At 38.0% G+C, this 20,773-nt stretch overlaps 1 protein-coding gene and 1 non-coding gene across 3 annotated transcripts in view; both read left to right on the top strand.

The window, feature by feature from the left end:
- POLA1 (DNA polymerase alpha 1, catalytic subunit) overlaps positions 1-20,773 on the top strand; it is a 194,401-nt gene that overhangs the window by 23,430 nt on the left and 150,198 nt on the right. For both annotated transcript variants that reach the window (XM_071547642.1, XM_071547558.1), the window contains exons 15-26: positions 1,030-1,187; positions 2,468-2,552; positions 3,359-3,420; positions 4,156-4,245; positions 5,754-5,870; positions 6,575-6,750; positions 7,165-7,294; positions 7,617-7,736; positions 8,830-8,926; positions 9,437-9,561; positions 11,302-11,451; positions 11,675-11,797. In XM_071547642.1, the coding sequence (XP_071403743.1) occupies positions 1,030-1,187; positions 2,468-2,552; positions 3,359-3,420; positions 4,156-4,245; positions 5,754-5,870; positions 6,575-6,750; positions 7,165-7,294; positions 7,617-7,736; positions 8,830-8,926; positions 9,437-9,561; positions 11,302-11,451; positions 11,675-11,797 (1,433 nt within the window). The remainder of the gene's footprint in view (positions 1-1,029; positions 1,188-2,467; positions 2,553-3,358; positions 3,421-4,155; positions 4,246-5,753; positions 5,871-6,574; positions 6,751-7,164; positions 7,295-7,616; positions 7,737-8,829; positions 8,927-9,436; positions 9,562-11,301; positions 11,452-11,674; positions 11,798-20,773) is intronic.
- Positions 9,144-9,274, top strand: LOC139681117 (small Cajal body-specific RNA 24). The gene has a single exon (XR_011699473.1). It is a non-coding gene; the product is annotated as a small Cajal body-specific RNA 24 (non-coding RNA).

Raw genomic sequence — 20,773 nt, 5'->3', positions numbered from 1 at the left:
GAGCAGCTGATTGCTTGTCTGACGTTGGCAAGATCATAAGTCTTTTATACATGAAGATATTTTAGTCAGCTACCTGTTTGCATTTAGAACAAGGATAATTAGAGAGGTAAAATAGATGGATTTCCAGAGGGGGTCAAAGTTTTCCAGGAGTGAGGTAAGTAGGTCTGCCAACAGCTGACTTCGAAAGGTTTCTCTGTCAGAAATACAATGTCTGCTTGTTTCTGTATGTAGTGAGTTACCTCATCAGCATCTTTTGTGAATGATCCCTTTTTTTAAAAGCAAGCAAAGGAAATATTCTCAAGTTATAATGCAAGGTGAACATGTCCTTTTTTCCTCCATCTATCTATATGATTTTTTAGCTCTTGTGCACTTCATGTCTAAATAGCTTTCTGTGGTCTCTCTTACGTTTTAGGATGCCTTAAACTGCCAGGGTAGGATGAACTCCTACAAAATCCTGCATCTCTTTTATTTCCATAATTGTGTTTCTGACAGACTATATCTAAAACAAGTAATTATGTGGTGCATTTCAATCAGTCATATGTTCCTGTTCTCCTTCAATCAAAATTCTTTTGATTAGCTCTGTGGCTGCCTTTTCTGCAGCATTTGAGAAGTTTCTTGAACATTCCTTCTTTTCATGTGTATGAATTTAATTTTTGAAGCCTTTTCCCTTTGAATGGACTACAAGATTAGATGCTAAGAGATGATGTGTTAATTTAGGTGGACTTATGCTCACTTGTCTTATACTTTTCTCCACTATAACTGTGTAAAGCTGCCTAAAGTACTTTTTGCTTTCCACATCTTCTTGACCTCCCTCCAAATCTTTCGTCTCTTATTTGGTGTTAAAGAGCTCCTGCTGACAGGGGAGTCAGGGCCCAAGGAGTTACCAAAAATTGGGCAGGATTAGTGTGGGTCTTGGACTCTCCCACAAGGGTGAAACATTGGAAGGACGTGCTCTGTGCAGCAGTGCCATTAGAGGAGCCTTCTCTGTGATTTGCAGAAGAATGAAGGTGGATTTTGTTGTTTCCTCAGAGCCTTCAAATCTGTCAGTCAGCTGGTGTAAAGTGGAGGCTGTGGCCATGAAACCTGTCTTTGTGAATGTGGCTAAAGATCTTGCTCCTCCTCCTCCTCTGGTGGTCATGTCCTTCAGCATGAAAACCACTCAGAACCCAAAGACTCACCAGAATGAGGTAAGTAATCTGCTCTCATTTTAGTTTGGCTTGGTTTTGTTCTTCAGTATATACTAAAAGGTTTTCTAAGGCTTGGAAGAGCTTCACCTGATAAAATATGTTTAAATTAATTTACTGTTGAATAAAATTTCTCTGCTCCAGGCTTTTCAATGAAATTTTTAGTGGGGCCTCACCAGCACAAGAACTGTGGGTTAGGGGGCTCTTTGTTGAGAATATTTACTGTGACAGTGGATCCTACATGTGTTTCAAGCCTTCTTGAGGCTGTCTAAGAACGACTGTTAATGGATTTTTAAAAAATAGTATTTATTTATTTTGGCAGAGCTAATCACAGGTTCTAGGTAAAATGACCAGACTTCTCTGCTGGTGAAACTCAGTTTGAAATGGAATGAGAGACTGATCTTAATCTTACAGCATCTACTATTCTGCTATGAGATCATTCCTCAGAAAGTAAGAGAGACGAAGATGGCCACTCTGAGTTGTGGACCTCAGACCACAACATGTACTTAGGCACATTTATCTTTTTTTTTTCTCTTTAATATAACTAATTCGCCCAGGGCAAGATTTAGTCTTCACTGATAGGATGGGAGATTTGTGTCTGGCTAATTGAATCAAAGAATAATAGGTTGGCAGATTTGTTGAGGAGAATTCCTCCTCTTGGGGAAGTTAAAGTTTTGAGGGTGGGGGAAAGTATGGAAAATTCCTGGTTTCTAGCCAACATACACAGGTACCAACAGGACTCTGTTTGCCAAGATGCTTTAAAACCTGTCTGCTTTGTCTTCTGGTGGATTTTCCTGACCAGTGTCTGGGGAGCCAGGACATGCTGCCAGCAAAACAAGCAGAAGCATTAGTAGAGCTGATGCCTTCCAAATGCTAAAAATCCTCTTTGCTTTGACTGCCTGCTTAGGGGCAGCCCTTCCTGAGGAAGGGCTTCTCTGCCCTGCTCACATCTCCCCTGCACTCCATAGCAAATCCTTTAAATTCTGGGATCTGTTCAGATTCGGAGCAAAAACTGATAAGGGCCATTTTGAATTATGATTATGAATTAATTTGCCTCTCAAATTTCTAAGATAATCATTTCAGAGTAAATTCTGCTTTATTTTCCATGAGATCAATTGATAACTTTTCTTCTTTTTAACTGTTGGTAGTTGGAATTAATTTTAAAAAGGTCTGTTGTGGAAACAAGAGAAATGAGATGAAAACAATAAAAAACAGGAGGAAGAAATGAATATTGATAGTAGTCATATTTATGAAGTCATGTGTTCTCTATCTCATTGGTATAGGTTGTGGCTCTTGCAGCTCTGGTTCATCAGAAATTTCCTTTGGATAAGGCTGCACCTCAGCCTCCTTTTCAGTCACACTTCTGTGGTATGTACTTGGAACAGTTTATGAGCAGAAAAAGAATTAATTCTGAGGTTTTTCTTCTTTGGTTATGTTTTAATTTTTTCGTTGTGGGGTACGGGTTATTTATTTGTTTGTTTGTTTATTTTAAAATTTTTACTGCATTCTGTCACTCCATCAGTAACAGCTTAGAGTAGATAAATGACAGTTTCTACTGCCAGGCAGCCTTTTCTCCCCATTTTTAACTTCACTGGTTACTGACTTTTTATTGAAGGCTTAATTAAAAAAAACAGTAGTTTGAAATCATGGAAAGTAACCCCACTCTGTACAGTTCCCTATCATTTTATTGGTTTTACTTCATCATATGTTCTTTTTACCTTTTCCACCCATTAACTTTGGCCATTATTTTACTGTCAGTTATTTCTCAGTTCTGCACAGAACTAAAAAAAATACACATGGCACATTTATTTATAAACAAGTTTTCTTAGGAAAATAAAAATCTTGCAGCAGTGTGATTATGGGAATATCAGCTAAACTTTGAGATTCAGACCCTGATTGGAATTAATGAGGTGTTGAATGCTTGTGAGAGGAAATTTTTCAGGAGCTGCAGACCATAGTTTTAATCTACAATGATAACTTCAGATATGACAGATAAGGGTTGTTTGATGCTTTGCTGGTTACTTGGCTATCTACAGACAGGTATTCATATAAAGCTGTTCTTTTTTAGAGTATAGAGGTCAGTTTTTCTTGGTTCCCTTTGTTGTGAATGGATGCTTGCAGGGAGGGTACCATGAGGAACTTGTATATAAGAACAAATATCACTTCTTTTGCAGCTGTTTCCAAACCAAATGATTGCATTTTTCCTTATGACTTCAAAGAAGCTATTAAAAAGAAGGTAAATTCATTTTTTTTAGCCTTCTGTTGCAGTACCTTGTAGAATATGAACTTCATGGTGCTTTCAGTCAGTTGTGAAAAGAAATATTCAAAGGAATGACAGGATTATTTAATTAGTTTTGACTCTGCAAACCTAAATCCAAGTATTTATTCTGTGTTGCTTGTGAAAACAGATGTGTGCCCTGTGAGATTCAGGACTGCTGCTAATTGTGCTCTTAAAATAGGTGTGTTAGGAGAGCTGGAAAGGTTTTACAAAGAGGCTAACATTGTGATTCATTTTCATTATACCTGACTTTGTACTCATAGTAAACTGCAAGAATTTTCTTATTTTCTTGGAGAGTAAAATTTGTCAAATTTAGAGGACATACTTCCTAAGGGGCAGTGCAAAGCTCACAGAATAAAATTGTTACCTACTTTTGTTTTGTCTGTATTTCTGTGTGATCTTAAGCCTATGAGTAAAGGATGCATATGAAGCATTTTCCTGGTGTGCTTGATTCTTAGGAGGCTCTTAAAATGTCACTAGACACCTGCATATAAAAGTAGAATTGGAAAAAGCCTCTGAGAAAAGCTTTCTGTGTCTATGGGAGTGAGGGGAAAAAAGCATCCTTGAATTACAGAATGAAAGGGAGAACTCTGTGGTGCTTTATTATTGTCTTGTAACTAGTAGGGGAGAGGAGATGTTTCCATTTTAAACTTATTGGGTCATAGAAATCAGGTGCTCTCTTGCTCCTTTTAGAATGCTAAAATAGAAATTGCTGCAACAGAGAGAACACTGCTGGGATTTTTCCTTGCGAAGATTCACAAAATTGACCCAGATGTTGTTGTGGTGAGTAGTTCTGAGACTTTGAGAGTTAAATTAAAGAAGATTGTCAGTTGGTCAGCTTTGTTCTTTTTCTTTTGTCCCCTTATGGTTTTTTTTAATGTTTGTCTTAGACTGCCTTATGAATTGTGTTTGCTTATAAGACAGCAGGTATATTTTGATACAAAGATGATACAGAATTTTCCCTGACAGCATTTTATACATCCTATTATTTCCCATAATAGCTAAAATAGGCAGTATTTCCACAGTGGCTGAAACAAGTTTTTTTTTTCTTTACTCAGAAAGACAAAACACAACAAAAACCTCTGATTTTGTAGAAAAATGGGGACTCTTGGTATACTCAAGAGTATGTTTTAGTTCAGATGCTCATGCTTACCATTTGGATAGTTTTTATGCTGTAAATCAAATTTATAACCTATACAAATCTGTGGAATCTGAGCAAAGTTTGGAGTAAGCATTCTTATGTTTTCTACATATGAATGTTTATTATGATTACTTACTTTTTTGTTATCTTTAATAAATGTACAATCTTGACTCTCAATAAAATTTTGAAGACAGTTTGAAGTTGTTATAAATCTGAGGTTGGTTACATGCAACTTGGTACTGTTCTGTAGGTAACTGCAAATAATTAAGTAGCAGGAATATGATGAAATGAGCAGTCAGATTCCTGGTGTTTTCAGCTCCCTGCAGCTGGTATCCAGTGTTTGCCCTATGACCTAAGCTTGCTGCTGGTTATGGGAAGGAATCAGAGGGAACAATGCAGTCAGTGGTTTGAAATTGAAGTTGCCAGTAGGAGGGGTGTTCTATCCTGAGAACAGCAGAGGTCTCTTAGTGCAGTTTGGTTTGCATGTGGTTTAATTGCTGCTGCTCCTTTTAAGGTGTTGCTTCTATAGCATAGTCTTGCACTACACAGAAGTACCTGATGGTGAGGACATGCAGTTCCTGGTGACTGACTCGTGTTCATCAGGGTAGCATTTTACTTTCAGCTGAGGTTACAGACCAGTGTCATCAATGTCCTCAGCACTGTTTACAATATTGCTGGAGTGCTTTGATATGTAAATATTGGTTGAAAGGTCTCCTGTGCAGCTTTAACAGCTATGCCTGTTGCAATGTCAAAGGAAAAAAAATTGCATTATTTTGATGTCACTATTGCATCTCTCATGGATGGAGGGAAAAGGAATTACCCCTAAGTTTATATGCTCTATGAAGAATATTGTGGGTCTTATCTAGAAAGCTTTAAATCCTAATCTCTGCTATCAAAGCATAAAGCTGAATAGTTTGTGCTATGAGCCAGTTATAGAGCTGATTTTGGTATTCTACTGAACAGCATTGTTAGTGTTAAGACTAATGAGTACTATTGACGAATATTCTCTTAGAAAGTGCTTTCTGTGAGAGAGATAATGCCATCAATTAGTTGAAAAAAACACAAAGGGCAAAGGAATACTGAGTGTGTGGAAGTAAGTCTTTCAATTTGCATTCGTTGTAACCTTTTCTGTTATTTTTTCTGCCTCAAGGGTCATAATATTTATGGATTTGATCTGGAAGTGCTGCTTCAAAGAATTAATTTTTGCAAAGTCCCTCACTGGTCCAAGATAGGTCGACTGAGGAGGTCTAATATGCCAAAGCTTGGGGTAATAAGATTGCTTAAGTATTTTAAGCCCCTTTGTGTTACATGTGATTAAAAATGAATTAATTTTTCTGAGGAATTGTAAATGTGACACTGACATATTTTGATTGTTGGTCATGCTGAATTTCATGTGTCCCAGATCAGAAATTGAGTGTTTATATGACTTTTATTGCAGTAATAGACTAAACTGATTTTCAAGTTAGGCTAATTTAGTTTACTTATCTCAAGTAGATGGTGGTAATGACAGATTAATTGCAATAGTCTTTACTGTAACAGTCTTTGTCTGCTGTAACTGTAAAATGAGAAAATGCAATTTGGATTGATGGGTGAATCATCCCATAGAGAGCTGCTAAGTTAATTCTGTAGTTCTTAGAATGTGGCTGTTCAGAGGACAGTGTGTGAGCTTTGGAGTATTAAATTGCTGAACATGGCTGTGTTCTTGCCTGTTCTTGTCATTCCTTGAGGCCAAGATGGTGAAATCTAAATAGTAATGACAGTTAAGTATCTACTTGTAAATATCCACATATACTGAAAGATACCATGGGTTCCTTTAGGGAATAATTATAAGTCTGCAGTATTAGTCATATTTAGTGACCAACTGACTTCACCCAGTCCTATAAACATGTATTGTGGTTAAATGTTTCTTTAGTTAATGTTTACATGTTTCATTTTGTTTGGGTTTTTCTCTCCTTGGGTGATATGGTTCAGGGTCGAGGAGGGTTTGCTGAAAGGAATGCTGCCTGCGGTCGAATGATCTGTGATGTAGAAGTTTCTGCTAAAGAATTAATTCGGTGCAAAAGTTACCATTTGCCTGAACTGGTCCGTCAGATTTTGAAAACAGAGAGGGTAACAATTCTACCAGAGGAAATTCCAAATATGTACAGGTGTGTTGCTGATTGGGGTTTTTGATCCTTCACTGAAAAGCAGCAGAAGTGATTCCCTGGCATGAAACTTCATGCTTGCTTACTTGATTTGTCATGGAGATGCTGACTTAGTATTTAGCTTTTCAAACACCACTATGCTATCTTATCATTATGTTGTAATGCTTCATGCTACTTCTGTGTGGTGGCTTGTTGTGTCTGAAGCAAATTGATTTGTGAGAGCATTGGTGTAGATACACTAAATACGATATGCAAGCTTGAGTTTTGGGGTGGTTTTTCACTTACAAGCATGTGCTGTATAATTCAACACTGGTGTGCTACAGATACTCAGTGTTCCACAGAGCACATAGGTCTAAACTACTAGAGTGCAGAGGAGACTGATCTCACTTTGTTAGGCCATGCCCCTTCTTTTCCCAGTGATTCTTCTCGCTTGCTGTACATGCTGGAAAACACCTGGACAGACGCCAAGTTCATTCTCCAGATCATGTGTGAGCTGAATGTTCTGCCACTGGCTCTTCAGATAACAAACATCTCTGGGAATGTCATGGTACATTTTCATTATTTTCTGACCTTCTCCACTGACACCCCCCAGACAGTTCCATGTTTTTTGTGTTTGATTTGCTGGGCTTAATTTCTAAACACTAACTGGGAATATATAATGCTGGAATTTTTTTGCTGCAACAAGCAGGAGAGTTCAATGTTCTAATTAAGTATTAATGTGAAAACTTTCTTAAAAATATCACATTGGAGTTTTGTGCATAGTGATGATACAGAATACTGCTACTACTAGTAATACATTGCCTTGTGTACTTTATACTATGTCAATGTTTTCTGTGCTATTCTTTGAGTTCTTTTGCCCCTCTCTTTAGTCAAGGACAATGATGGGTGGACGATCTGAACGAAATGAGTTCCTGCTGCTTCATGCATTCCATGAAAAGGACTACATAGTGCCAGACAAACAAGTTTTTAAAAAGCCTCCTCAGAAGCTGGTGGGTCCAGTTTTTGTTTTTCCAAGAATTTTTATTAAAACATCAAAAAGCATTCTTCTTCTGTCTTTTGGTTTTACTATTCTGTGAGGGCACAAAGAACCCCAAACATACATTAGATATAACTTAATATTACAAGCATATGCTTAATTAAAATATTATTTTTTGTTGTCTTGATAATGAGTGGGACAGTGTAACAGCTTTTCCATTATGTTACAGATCTACAGAAAATCAGTTGTTCTGTGAGTTTAAAATCCAAATAAGCTAAGTACTTGTCTGTGTAGGGAAACAGTAAAAAAGATAATCTTTGTTGCTTAATAGATGCACTTACAATTATTTTGATGATGAATGGTATTTCAGGTGTAATTTGTTACACGGGTAAAGTAACTAAGGATATTTAAAAAATTATTTGTGTAATACCAGTGTAAACAGTATTTATAGAAACATCCATATGTTTGTTAGTGATGAAATGAAAATTTGAGACAGTATTTGTATTGAATATATTTTGCTTCTTAGTTTTACTTTTAAATTGGGTCAACAGCAAACTCCAAAGCAACAAGTTCTGTTGATTATATCGTTGCATCAAGGTAGTGCTGGAGTTTTAAGTGATTCAGAATAGAACTGAACAACTGAGAGAAAAGTTCTTACAACAACATAACAAATAACAAAATATTCCTTGGCCCAGTAATAATATTTTTATTGGTTTTATTAAAGCCCAACCATTCTGTTTGCAAAACCAGCATTTTAATTGGGCAATCATGTGACTTCTAGGTCATGAATTGATTTTTTTCCTAGTGTTGACTTTTACAGCCAGCTGGAAAATTCATACTAGTGCCATGGTGCATGATGACAGTACCTTAAGGTCTTTGTAATCTCTTGTTAGCAGTTTGTTCCTATTGGAATTGGTTTGAATGCTGTTTTGACATGTAGAGAGCTGTAATAAGGATCATGATGAAAACACCATGTTTTGCATGCATTTTAAAAGGAACTCTGTGCACTGGCTCCCAAATTCATATTTCATTTGCCAAAAATAGCTCCTCTAACATTATAGAAATCTTAGAGACTAGATAATGACTTTTTTAAATGCCAAATGTAGGTGGATGAAGATGAAGATTTTGAAGATCAGAATAAATCAAAGATAGGGAAAAAGAAAGCAGCATATGCTGGGGGCTTAGTCTTGGATCCCAAAGTTGGTAAGATATGGAAATTTTCTTTCTTTTATGATGTTAGAGGCAGGTAGGTTATATTAATGCAGAGAGAGTGCAGTGGGGAACGGGTGTGTCTTCTGAGAGTTTGGTGTGGTGGTTCCAGGGTTGGGGCATTGTTGTACACAACAAAATTCCCAACTTTGATTGTGGAATTGCTTCTTTTGAGGAATTAAGATTATATATCTATGTATAAATTTTCTAATGGACACGTAAGTTTCCTTTCAGTTCCTCCTCTCCGTGGAGAAAACTGCACAAGTGTCCTATAGTAACACAGAAGGTATCTGTTCAGCTCCGGTGAGTTAATGGGGTTGGATCGTTCCACTTCTGACAGCTTTCTGCAGTGGGCAGTGGTGCATCTCAACAGCTCCTTTAAGGGATTTAGATTATGGAAATATGGTACAATGTATTACTGTCACTTACATATTGATTGTGGAGTTGTATGAAGTCCTTTGGGAGTCTGAGTAATTATGACTTTTGTTTTAAACTCTGTTTTAGGTTTTTATGACAAGTTTATTTTGCTTCTCGACTTCAACAGCTTGTACCCATCGATTATCCAGGAGTTTAACATCTGCTTTACCACAGTGCAGCGACTGTCATCAGAAGCACAGAAAAGGGCAGAGGTTTGTGTGCTCTAACTCGTGTTTTAACTTCAGAGTGTTTTCCGTGAATCATCTCTTTAAGGAATTGTTCTTTTCCACAGTTTAATGGGGTTTTTTGCCCCCTCTCACAGATAAAAAGTGACTCTTGTTTAAAGATGCATCATATTAAGTTTTGGGCTGGGACTTTTTGAGTATTTTATATCTGTCACTTTCTCTCTGTAATACTCTTACAGAATCTTGGTAAGTTCTCTCCCATCTAATCTTGGTAACCTCAAGAAACAAAATTTCTTAGTTTTCAGCCACATATCCTCCTAGCAATTTCTGAGCCCCTTGACCAGTTTCATCCTAACTTGGTAGAGGTTTCCTAAAGTTAGATTCCCATGGAATTTATGCATACAGGCCCTAATGAGAGAGAGAAAAGTCTCATGCTTCTGTCTATGGGAAAGAATGCCATAGGAGCTCAAGCCATCAAGAAAACTTCGTGTGTGTCTTGGTGGGGTGATATTATGACTGTGTCAGCTGTGGGACCAGCTTCACAAACATTCATGCTGTTTAATACAGCATTAAACTGTATTAAACACAACTGAAAACCCCCCTGAAGGTCCAGTTCCATGTGCTGTTTTCTCAGCAGCCTTGTTGGCTCTGGCCTATCCATGGCTGGAGATTCTCATTTCCTCAGCTGTGCTGAAACAGTTGTTGATGGAGCTGTGTTGTAAACTGAAGCAGTGATCTGGTCAGGTCTAAAGGTTAAACCTGAGGCTTTTATTTTTAACTGGTATCAGCTCACAGGTTGGAATTAGTCCCCTTATGTTATCCCATAATGTTAGTTGGAATTGGTTAGTCCCAGCTGAAATACGAGTATCATATCAGGAATGAGGAGGCAAGTATGCGGAATTCTGCCAGTAAGTTCCCCCAAGCTGTCTGTGGATTTTCCCAGCTTTCTGAAGTGTGCTTCAAGCTGAAGCAGCTCATTTTGATTTCTATCATTGTATGGTATTTAATCAGGCTTTGGTGTAATTTCTTGTTACTGTTCTTCCCAGACTGCTTTACTAAACTAGCCAACCTCATAGTGTCTCTCTGGCCCTTTCTTGGTACATTTTCTCTCTCTTTCATTGTATCTGAAATTTCTTTCAATTTTTGCTGATCAACCATTTCTTCAGTTATGCTGAGAAAAAGAGGAATGTGCTTTCTGTTGTTTTGCTATAATCAAAAGTTGCTCAGGGTGGAGTTTTTGTTCTGTTCCTATGGTGGATTTCACTTTGTCAGTTCTGTCATTCAAAGTGTCAGTTCCACAGAGCATGTGCCCCATTTGACAATTATCAACAACAAAAGTACTTGTGAGATAATAAAAAAGGGATGGATTTTTTCAGCATGGAAAGAATTGCTTCCTTATAATTTTGTATCTCTCTATACCTGGGAGTGAGTGTGTATGTTTGTTATCTATCTGCATTTATATATATATGGGTATGTGCATGTACATAAATACATAAAATCACACACACTTAAAAAAAATATCTATGCCCTTCTTGGATTTCTCCCAGATAGAAGCAGTCTTAGGCCCTGTCCCTCAGCAGGGTTGAAGTATTTATAGTTAAACACTGCAAAAAACCTCTCATGCTTTTTCTAAATTGTATTTTGGGTTCTGTGCAGGAATAGACACAAGCTCTGTGGTTTTGGGTTTTTTTCCCAAGCTTTTCACTTAACACATTAAAATCTAATCTTCAAGCAAGAAAATGAAAAGCTGTGGTGATCATTTGACAGGTTGAAGAAGAGGAAGAAATTCCAGAGCTTCCGGACCCATCTGTGGAAATGGGAGTTTTGCCTAAAGAAATCAGGAAACTGGTGGAGAGGAGGCGTCAAGTTAAGCAGTTAATGAAACAGCCAGATTTAAATCCTGACCTATATTTACAGGTGTGTTTTATAGAACTCCTTTGATTTTTTTCCTCCCATTCCCTTTAAGTGCCCTGATCAGCCTTGTAGAATAGGGATGATTAGTAGTGAGCAGTGATTGTAATGTGCTTTATTTGTAGCCCATCGTTGCTGTATGAAAAGCTGTGAATGTAATTGTGAGCATTAAGTTCTGTTATCTGATGGCTGCAGTTGGATCATTTTTGCTGGTTGTGTTTCTTTGCAGTATGATATCAGACAGAAAGCTTTGAAACTCACTGCTAACAGTATGTATGGCTGCCTGGGATTTTCCTACAGCAGATTCTATGCCAAGCCTTTGGCTGCTTTGGTGACACATAAGGGGAGAGAGGTAAGTCATAAAACAGGGTATACACATATGTAAAAAGGCTGGATTTAAACCACCTGCTTTTTTCATTGAATAGGGGAATGGTTTTGATCTTGAAGCTGCTTTCAGTTTCAGAACTGTGATTTTTCTTCCTTGTACTGCATAAGTTGGCAAAAAGTGAAACTGGTGTCTAGAAAGGTTCAGATAAATATCTCCAGAAGTATGACAAGTTGAAGCTCTAGATAGAGCCTTACTTTGAATCAAACTGTTTGGTTTCAACGAGCCAGATTATGGTGACCAAAAAATCCAGACTGTTTTCTCATTTTTCATGAATTTTGAGTTCTGCTCAATGCTTCAGTCTTTGATCTGGTGGTGTGCTTCAGCTTTGAGTGAGCATGACTTAGCCAGACTATCCCATGCCCTGGTATGTGGAGTTCCTGAAACCCTCAAGTTTGTGATAGGACTGACTATTCATGTAGAGGTGTTGGATTACATATCAGGGCTTATTTTCAGAAACTGTTAGTTTCTTCCTTAAAATTTGAAAAATTGATGAGAAAGGTTTTTCATTAGCCTCAGACTTTATTTTAAGAGTTGCTCTTGACTTTATAGGCAGAACTACTCTTACTATTGTGAGGATGGCAGCTCAATTCAGGCTACATCAGTTTAGTCCTAGTGGAAAAAATAATCATTAAAGATCCAAAACATACCTATACAGTGTCTTCAGAGAAATTTTTTCATGATGTTTCATATTAGTTCTTTATAGAAGAGAATGCCAAGGAGGAGTCTGCAAAGGTGCCAAGAACAGATGTGTCAGGATGGCTGATCAGCCTTTTAGTTGATCAGGGAGGTGGATGAGGTCACATCTGTACTAAGGCAAATCCTGCCTATGATATAAGTGCACAGCTCTCATTACTGTGGGCTACTGAATGCACTGAAGGTCCATTTACAATCTCCAACTTACATGCATGGTGGTGTTTTGTTTCTGGTAACACATCTTTGATTTTAAAAGTCTTCCTATCTAAATGGTTCTCTAGACATAACCCCACACTTGCTGCTTTCCCAATTTGTGTAACCTGGATGTTTAACCTTCCACATGTGTTTAACTCAAATTATTTCCTGCTTTGGTAACTGTAAATGTGCTGTGCAGCCCCATGAACTCAAAAGTTACTGTTTCCTTTAATGAAGTTTTGTCTTTGTTGTTGTAAGACTGATGTATTTGTCTATGAGGTTGGCATGCAAAGTAGCTGAGTATCCTAGCTTTGTATTTTCTAGTGGTATTTTAAAAGTAATGAGTTTGACTTTTTTGTTGGTTTTTTTATGATCTCCAGTAGTCATATAAGCACCTGTCACAAGCTGGTATTGAATGGCTACTTAAGCTTTTGGCCTCTACTAAGGCTGGGAAATACTTTCGTTTGCACATACAGTTTATTCTTATTACTGGTGTTCCTGCATTGTGTTCCAAAGTGAAAGTGAAATGGGGAAATCCTAAATAGTTGGTACAGGATGTGCTAGGGAGCACTTTGAGACATTTTTTTCCATAGTTTCTTTTTGATTGGAAAGGTTTTCTTCCCTGTTAAATTCTGGTGGTGCTAGACCTGGGCTTGCTTCTGCTAAGCCTTTGGAAACATTTTAATCTCCAGTTTTGTAGTTGCTCTGATTTTGGGGAAAAACTTTAATACTATGACACAATGTTGTCTGAAAAATTGTACCCAGTGCAGGTTTGAAGTTCCTCTGAAATGGGGCTGCTGGGAGCACAGCAAAGAGGTGCCAGTGACAGTCTGGGAGCAGATCCATCTCTGGCAGCACTAGTGCTGAGCTCAGTGGGACATCACTGCCTTTAGGTCTCCTCTGTGCAGTAGAGCTAAAATGATCTTTTTTTTCCCCCTCATTCTTTGAGGTAGGTTAGTATTCATTACTCTGGATACTGTGGGCATAATAAACTTGAAAATTTGAAAACTTGTCGGGATGGGTTGTAATTGTATGCCACTGTGCAAGTATGACAGGTTCTGGTGAAATACACACTATATGCTCTGTTCTTCTGAAAACTTGCATTATTGGGTAGGTACTCAGTATACAGATACAGCTCTTTTAGTTGCTGATTTCTTGATTAGCATTTTTTGAAACAAAATATGACACAAGAGGACACCTTTGTTTTCTGGTTTGTTTTGGTTTTTTGTTTAAGTTGAAATACCTAATCTGGAAAAATATTACTTTATATTTTTGTATTAGTCTTTCCCTTCATAGGTTTCTTCTTACTACTTATTTAACGTTTACCTCTTTTATATTAGAATTATCTGGAGGTTTAGGTTCTCTATATGAAAAGGTTAATTAAAAAGTAACTTTTGGAAAATTTATGATCTTCATTTAAATGGCCTTTTCTGTTGATCAGCAATTAATACCTTTTTCGCTGTTCTCAAGGGGACTTGAGTAAATGCAAGTAGGCTTGTAGAAGTCTAAGAGGGAAAAATACTGTGTGGGATGAAAACTGAACTTAATGTTTTCACTGACACAATTACAGTTCAGTTGTAATTATTAGCAGGAGAAAGTGGGCATCATGTATTTCATGCTGAACTTGTTGAAGCTCATCCTGGCATTAAGTTTTAACATAGCTAAGGGAGACTGAGTTTTGATGAGTCCTGTAAATTGCTATTTTGCAACTGTGTGACTGAGGACCCTTCCACTGAAGCTGTAGGAAGACTCAAGTGTCTCATGCCAAGTGCTGTGCACCACCTCTCATGGACTTTTAGCCTCTCTGTGGTTTGGTGATGCTGGTGCACTGAAAGTGGAGCTGCCGTGGGGTTCCTTACAGTGACTAAAAATTCTTATAATTGCACATTGCCATTTTAAAAACTTGCTTGTAAGTAGACTAGTGGTTGCCATGTTCACTTCATTTTGATGGCAGGAGTATTAAATACGATGTGGAAAAGCCATTTTTAGATAAACAGGTCCTAGAACCTGGGTGATCTTTAAATAAGTCCCTTCCAACCGGAGCCATGCTATGATTCTATGAGTGTAATCCATAAAAGCTCAGTTCTCTTCAGTCAGCCTTGGCGAGACACGAGATGGTGCTTATCCTTTATGTTCCTTAAGACACGGAATAGAAACGTATCCAAACCTTCCAGCTGTGGCCACATGTGGGCTGGATCCAGCAAAGCTCAGCGCGTGTCATTCCAGGGAACGCGGTTTTTGGTGGATCGAGTGGCAGCGGCGGGGAATTCTCGCTAGATGGCGATGGAGACCTTGGGATCCCTCATCAATTAGTGCTCATTTTTGTCACCAAGTGTCTGAACGTTGATTATCAGGTTTTCTGAACGGGTCTTCCTTGTTGTGGGTAGTATTTAACAGGGACATATAATTGAATTTGTCAGAATTTAGTGTGTAGTGTGTCACAGGGAGACTGTTAAAGTTTTGGTGCGTTTTGGAAGGTAAAAAAAAGCAGCAAAAATTTGGGGTGGGGGTGAATTAAAAAATACAGCTCAGATCTGTCTGACGTTTTAGGAAATGTAAATATTTTCCTGGTTTGTTTGTAAGAAATGCATCAATTCTTGTTCACACATAATAAAAAAAAGTAAATTCTTTCTACATTTGCAGTCCAAATGTTGTATTACTGGCCAGGAATGTGTTAAAAGGATTCCCCTTTTCCCTTCATCCCCCCCACGTTAGTAAGTGTTTGCCTGGACATTGCTGTTGTAACTACAGCAATTGCTTGCATGGAAAAGTAATAGGAAAATATTTAATGTATTTTTAGCTGTCCTTTAATGTAATGTAACAACTGGAAACAAGATGAGTCGGTGTTGTACAACCAGCCAGCTCTGCACTAGCAGGCAGTGTAAGGTCATGCTGTTCTGGCCTCTTTAAAGGACAGGCCTTTGGATGAAGTGTCAGTTGTCTGGTTTCCTAAATTCAGGATTTCCTAAACACTGTCTGCTGCAGGATTCTCCTGCAGGACAGCAGAGTTGTTGAGAGAATTTAACTGTAGGTGGCTTGGTTGATAATGGGTGTCACTCAAAGCTGAGGCCTTTTCCAGGTACTCGCTTTTTTCTCCATGCTGTTTTTCCGTGTTGCACATCTTTGCCCAAGCCAACTTGCTTTTGAATGGAAAATAACACATTTACTCTTTTCAGCAGTACTAATAGGTAGACCTAAAGTTACAGTATGCAAAATAAAAGGGGGAAAGAGGCAGCTGGGTTAATTCCAACTTTCTCATTCAGATCCTTTAGCTACATTCTCAATTAATAATTAGTTTAAGGCCCTGACAGTCAAAAGGAAAGAATAAAAGCATGTTATTGCTGCAGTCTGGGAAAAGAATGGATGAGGGAGGAGAAAAATGAAGTGGAGAAGGATGAGCTCATTTAAAAAAAATTAAGGGTAGGTAAGCAGGTTAATAGCTGCCTATTGTAATTATGTTCTGTAAAGAAACCCAGGCATTTCTATTTTTTTTAAGAATTTTTTTAAAAGTCTTGTTCATCCAGGGAAATTGATCATCAGCTGCTTTCTCTTAATTGCACCTGAAACATTGGTTATACAGTCTATAAGAGTTGTCATGTGAATGGGGCAATTGGCAGACTCCTGGTTTCTTCTGTGTTGGAATATGGGACAAAGGGAATTGTTAAAAGAGGGAAAGGAGCCTCCTAAAGTCTCATATAAGCATGCTGTCTATATTTAAACAGGGAATGCAACATCAATATAACAATTTTGGAAGACATGGAACTTGATTGGCAAAAGGCTAGGCAAAGAGTTTCTAATTGCTTTTAAATACAAAAATGGCAAACTGAAATCTTATCAGAAATAGTGCTAAATTATTGCATTGTCCCTAAATGGAAACTGTTGGGGTCAAACCAGTTGTCACTGTTGTTAAATTTATCATTCTGTACGCAATTGTGAGCCTGTGAAAAAGCTATGTAAGTTATTCTGCATGCTAATACCAAAAATGAATTAGAATAGGCAAGGAGAGGCTGCTTACAATCTGAAAATGTGAACTGAGTACCAAGTAGTAGAAAAATTATGGAGCATCTTAATGTTCCTTGAAATACTATTATTGTTACTCAAGTGCATGAAATGACATCTGGTCTGATAAAGACTTTTGCATCTCCAAGGAGAGGAAATGAAACGTTTCAATTAAGAAGAATGGCCAGAATATTCTGGGTGAGGAGGAAATTAGTGAGAAGGGGAAAAAATTGTTTTATTTTATTTTGGGTGGCATGTTGGTGGGGTTTTTTTTCCTCTGGACAGAAAGGTTTTATTTAATGGATATTCACTGGGAAATGTTTAGAAAGATTGATCAGATTCAGATTGATTGTACAGCAAGTCAGATGAATAGAGAGACCTTTTTTATTTTTTTACTGCTTATTTTAAGATTGCTGTATTACCAGAGGTGTGGTGCCTCTTGCTTCCTGACTGCTGATTTCTGTGGATGGGTTATAGCAATTACATGGCCCCATGGTGAGTTGGATCAGCCTGGTGATCCAAGTTGAAAACTAACTCCAGAAGAAAACCAAATTGCTTTCAGTTGGATCAATGACTCAGGGACTCACTGCATGCTCTTAGTGCTGGTAGAAAGGAGAAGGCTGGACAGTTGGGGCAGGCCCAGTAAGAGATTCAAGGGGTCAGGTATTACCAGCCATTTTTCAGCTCATACCTGACTGTGAAACTGTGGGGTTAGTGTTTATAGGACAAACACGTGGGGGTTTTTTTGGTTGTTCTTTTCTTTCTTCTGTACTTTCATTTTCTTCTCATGGTTTCCTATTCTGTATTTTTTTTTCCTGTCTTGATGAAAGATACAGATTTTGCTTGAGTAATATCTTAATCTGGTAACAACAGTAAGATATTCCTCACCCACAGTTGTGGTAAAACTTGGGAATGCACTGGAATCCTGCAACCCCCAAAGTTTGCCACGCTTTGGCTTCAGAATTACGGAATAAATCCTTTAAACCTATCTAGGATACTGTGGGGATTAACAGATATCCTTTCATGGTGCTCTTCTTCAGATACTGGCATAGAAATGCCTCACAGAAGGGAGATACAAGAGCACAGGTGCTTCAGCATGAAGGTGAGAGCTTTTGCAGCATCATTCCACCATCTGTAAACTGCTTAGTTTCTGTTTGTGAACAAATTTTTTTCAAACCCCACTGTTAAGGTTAGAAGACTACAAATGCTAACTGATGTTTTAATGTTTTTCTCCAGCCTGTACATTCATTAGCACTGCAAATCTTTGCAGTACACATTTTCTTAGTTCATTACTGGCTTGCCATAACATATTTTGAGTTTTGAGCCTTCAGCAGAAGTTGTTCCCTAGGGTGTTATTGCCTCACTCATCTGCATCATGCATTTATCTTAAATTGGATGTTGGCCTGTTCTAGAAACCACGGGTTTGGATACCTAAATAGTAATAAAGTTGGTGAAATAAAAGGTACTTCAAATAGGAGTTAAAAATAATTTTTCTTTTCAAGCACTATTCCTAAGAGGATAGAAAAGCAGTCTAACTGAAGTGTCTGTCTCCCATGAGACTTAAATAAATATTCATACTGTCCTTCAAAAATATGACATCTTGATCTCATAATCAAAATTTTTCATCTATTTCCTGGGAATGTTGCCCACTGTGCAAAAGCTGAGTGTTTCACCACAGGTTGTATTAGAAGATTTTTGCCCATCCACAGTGACGTGATCTGTTCTTTTTCCTTTTGGATGAATACTCATTTGAGCCTACTAGATCTGCTGTTTCCAGGTGATGCTTTAAGGATGGTGATGATCCTGTTCTCACATACATGGAGAGGCTGAAGGTTGGATTTCTTCAGTCTGGAGAAAAAGTGTTTGAGGATAGAATTAATTGTAATCTTCAGCAACCCAATGGAGGCTGTCAGGAGGAAGCAAGACTCTTCCCAGAGATGCACAGACTTGCACCAGGCAGACCTAGCCCTGTCTTGGGCAAGAGCTTGGGCTTGATGATGTCCAGAGATCTGTTTGAACCAAAACTGGTTTGCGAGCATCAGTTTAGAAGTTCCTTTAATTCACACTGAGATTTATCACCAAGGTTAATTAGATCTAACACATGCAACTTGTCATTTGAAGTGAAGAAGAGTGGAAGGATGGAGATATTTTGGCAGTGATACTTGTCTTACCAGGATGTTTTGGTTTCAGAGCTAAAAAAATAATTTTTGTGTAATTTGAATGCAGGTTTTGCTGTATAGATCAGGTCGTGTGGTCTCTTGCATGTATGTCCTTTCACTGGGCCTGTGCCAAGATTCTTTGGCTTAGTTTAGAAGATAAGCATGAACAGCTTATGCTATTTTCAGCACTGAAATATAGTTAGTTACTAGACAGATGTAACAGCTTGTTCAAGACTTTTGTTTATCTGTGGGAGATGGACTGTCTCTACTGCTGCAGGTACAATACCTTGTAAGGGTACAGGAGACCCTGGTGGACAATGTCAAGAATTCTGACTAGGATAAAGGACTCTTGAGAGGTAGATGTAGTTTAACAAGCATGCTTGGTGCAGATCTCTTCCTGTAACCAGGGAAGCTTGTGAGTCAGGCATACACCTTAGCTAATTTGTTCAGACTTCCTTCACAGTAGAAAGAGGGCAGTGTCAAAGCTGGATGAAATAAATCAGATTGCAGAGCTCGATTGGTGATAGAGAGACATGAGAATGCTTAAATTATGCTTGCTGTCTCTGCTTTCCTTCCAGTGGTTATACATAATGTCATGCAGGAGACATTGCTTGTGTTGGCATTGTCTTTAGCTTCAGAATATTCCCTTTATCAATTATGGGTAAGGTTTCTGGGAGTGGGATTAGATCATATATGTTGGTACCCTCTAGTTGGAATTTTACTTGTTGAATCCAGAACTTCCTTGGCTGTACCCTTTGATTTTTGAACAACACGGATATAAGTGAATGACAGCTGATGTTTTGGTTTTCATGTGACCTCCTTAATTTTGCCCCTTTCTCCTCTCCATCTCCCTCAGAACTCAGTATCATCCGTGTCTTTGAACTTAGGTAAATACCATTTTTGTACTTGCTCAGAAATCTAGTGGTTTCTTTAAATTTTAATACTGCCTCTGCCTTGATGTTTTAATATGTATCATACATGAGTTTTTTGGTTCAATGCATAGCTTCGTATTTTTCTACTTGGAGTTAGAAGTAGTCATCCTGGAGATAAAGAAAAATCAATGAGAAGCCCTTCCTGAGACTGAGAACCCCTGCAGAAAGCTTTGATTAGAGAAAAGCTTTAGGTCTGACTCTGATACACGATTGTCCATCAGGTGGGCAGACATTTTTGCATGTACTACTTTGTACTACATGCACACAGATGGTAGGGATGGAAAAAGGTCTATTGCATCACGTAGTTCCTCTTCCAAAGTATGTATATAGTTACTTGATCTCTTGTTGATGGGGTCTTTTGTGGGTTTTTGTTGTTGTTGAAGGCTGTTGTCCTTCAAGATGTCACTTCTAATTTTAATTTTGCCGTGGTTTTTGATCTGATTGCTTTTTGTGATCACTAATTTTTTAATAGATTTGGAAGACGAGCCTGCCTTTATTAGGAATGTGTTAATTGACAGGTGTCCTGAAGTTTTTACATTCTTGGCAGTGGTCCAGGATGACAGAGCAGTAATGATTTAGGCTGCTGTTCCTTCCTGGTGAAAGGATTGGAGGAAATCTGTGAAGTTATTAACTACTACTCTCTTCTAACAGATTGTGAGAAGATCATTATGGCATCTAATTAGTTGAGATTACCTCCTTTATGCAGAATGTTTAGGGTTTTTTTTAAATTCCTTTACATGCTGTCTTGTGACTTGCACTATTACTATTATTTTTTTTCTCTTCTCTCTAATGTTCTGGATGGTTACTCTGAGGATTTGAGTAAGGGATCATGTTCCTATCTCTGTGTGGTGCAATTAGCACAGCTATTTAAATGTTATCTGGAACCCATTTACCCTATCTGTCAGTTGCTGCTTAGTTCAGTGGAAATGCTTTTATGTAAATCACTGAACAGTACTTCTGAC

This window comes from Pithys albifrons, chromosome 1 (assembly GCF_047495875.1).
Source record: "Pithys albifrons albifrons isolate INPA30051 chromosome 1, PitAlb_v1, whole genome shotgun sequence".
Lineage (NCBI taxonomy): Eukaryota > Metazoa > Chordata > Aves > Passeriformes > Thamnophilidae > Pithys > Pithys albifrons.
Note: the sequence above shows the minus strand (reverse complement) of the source record. Positions and strands in the feature narration are given on the sequence as shown.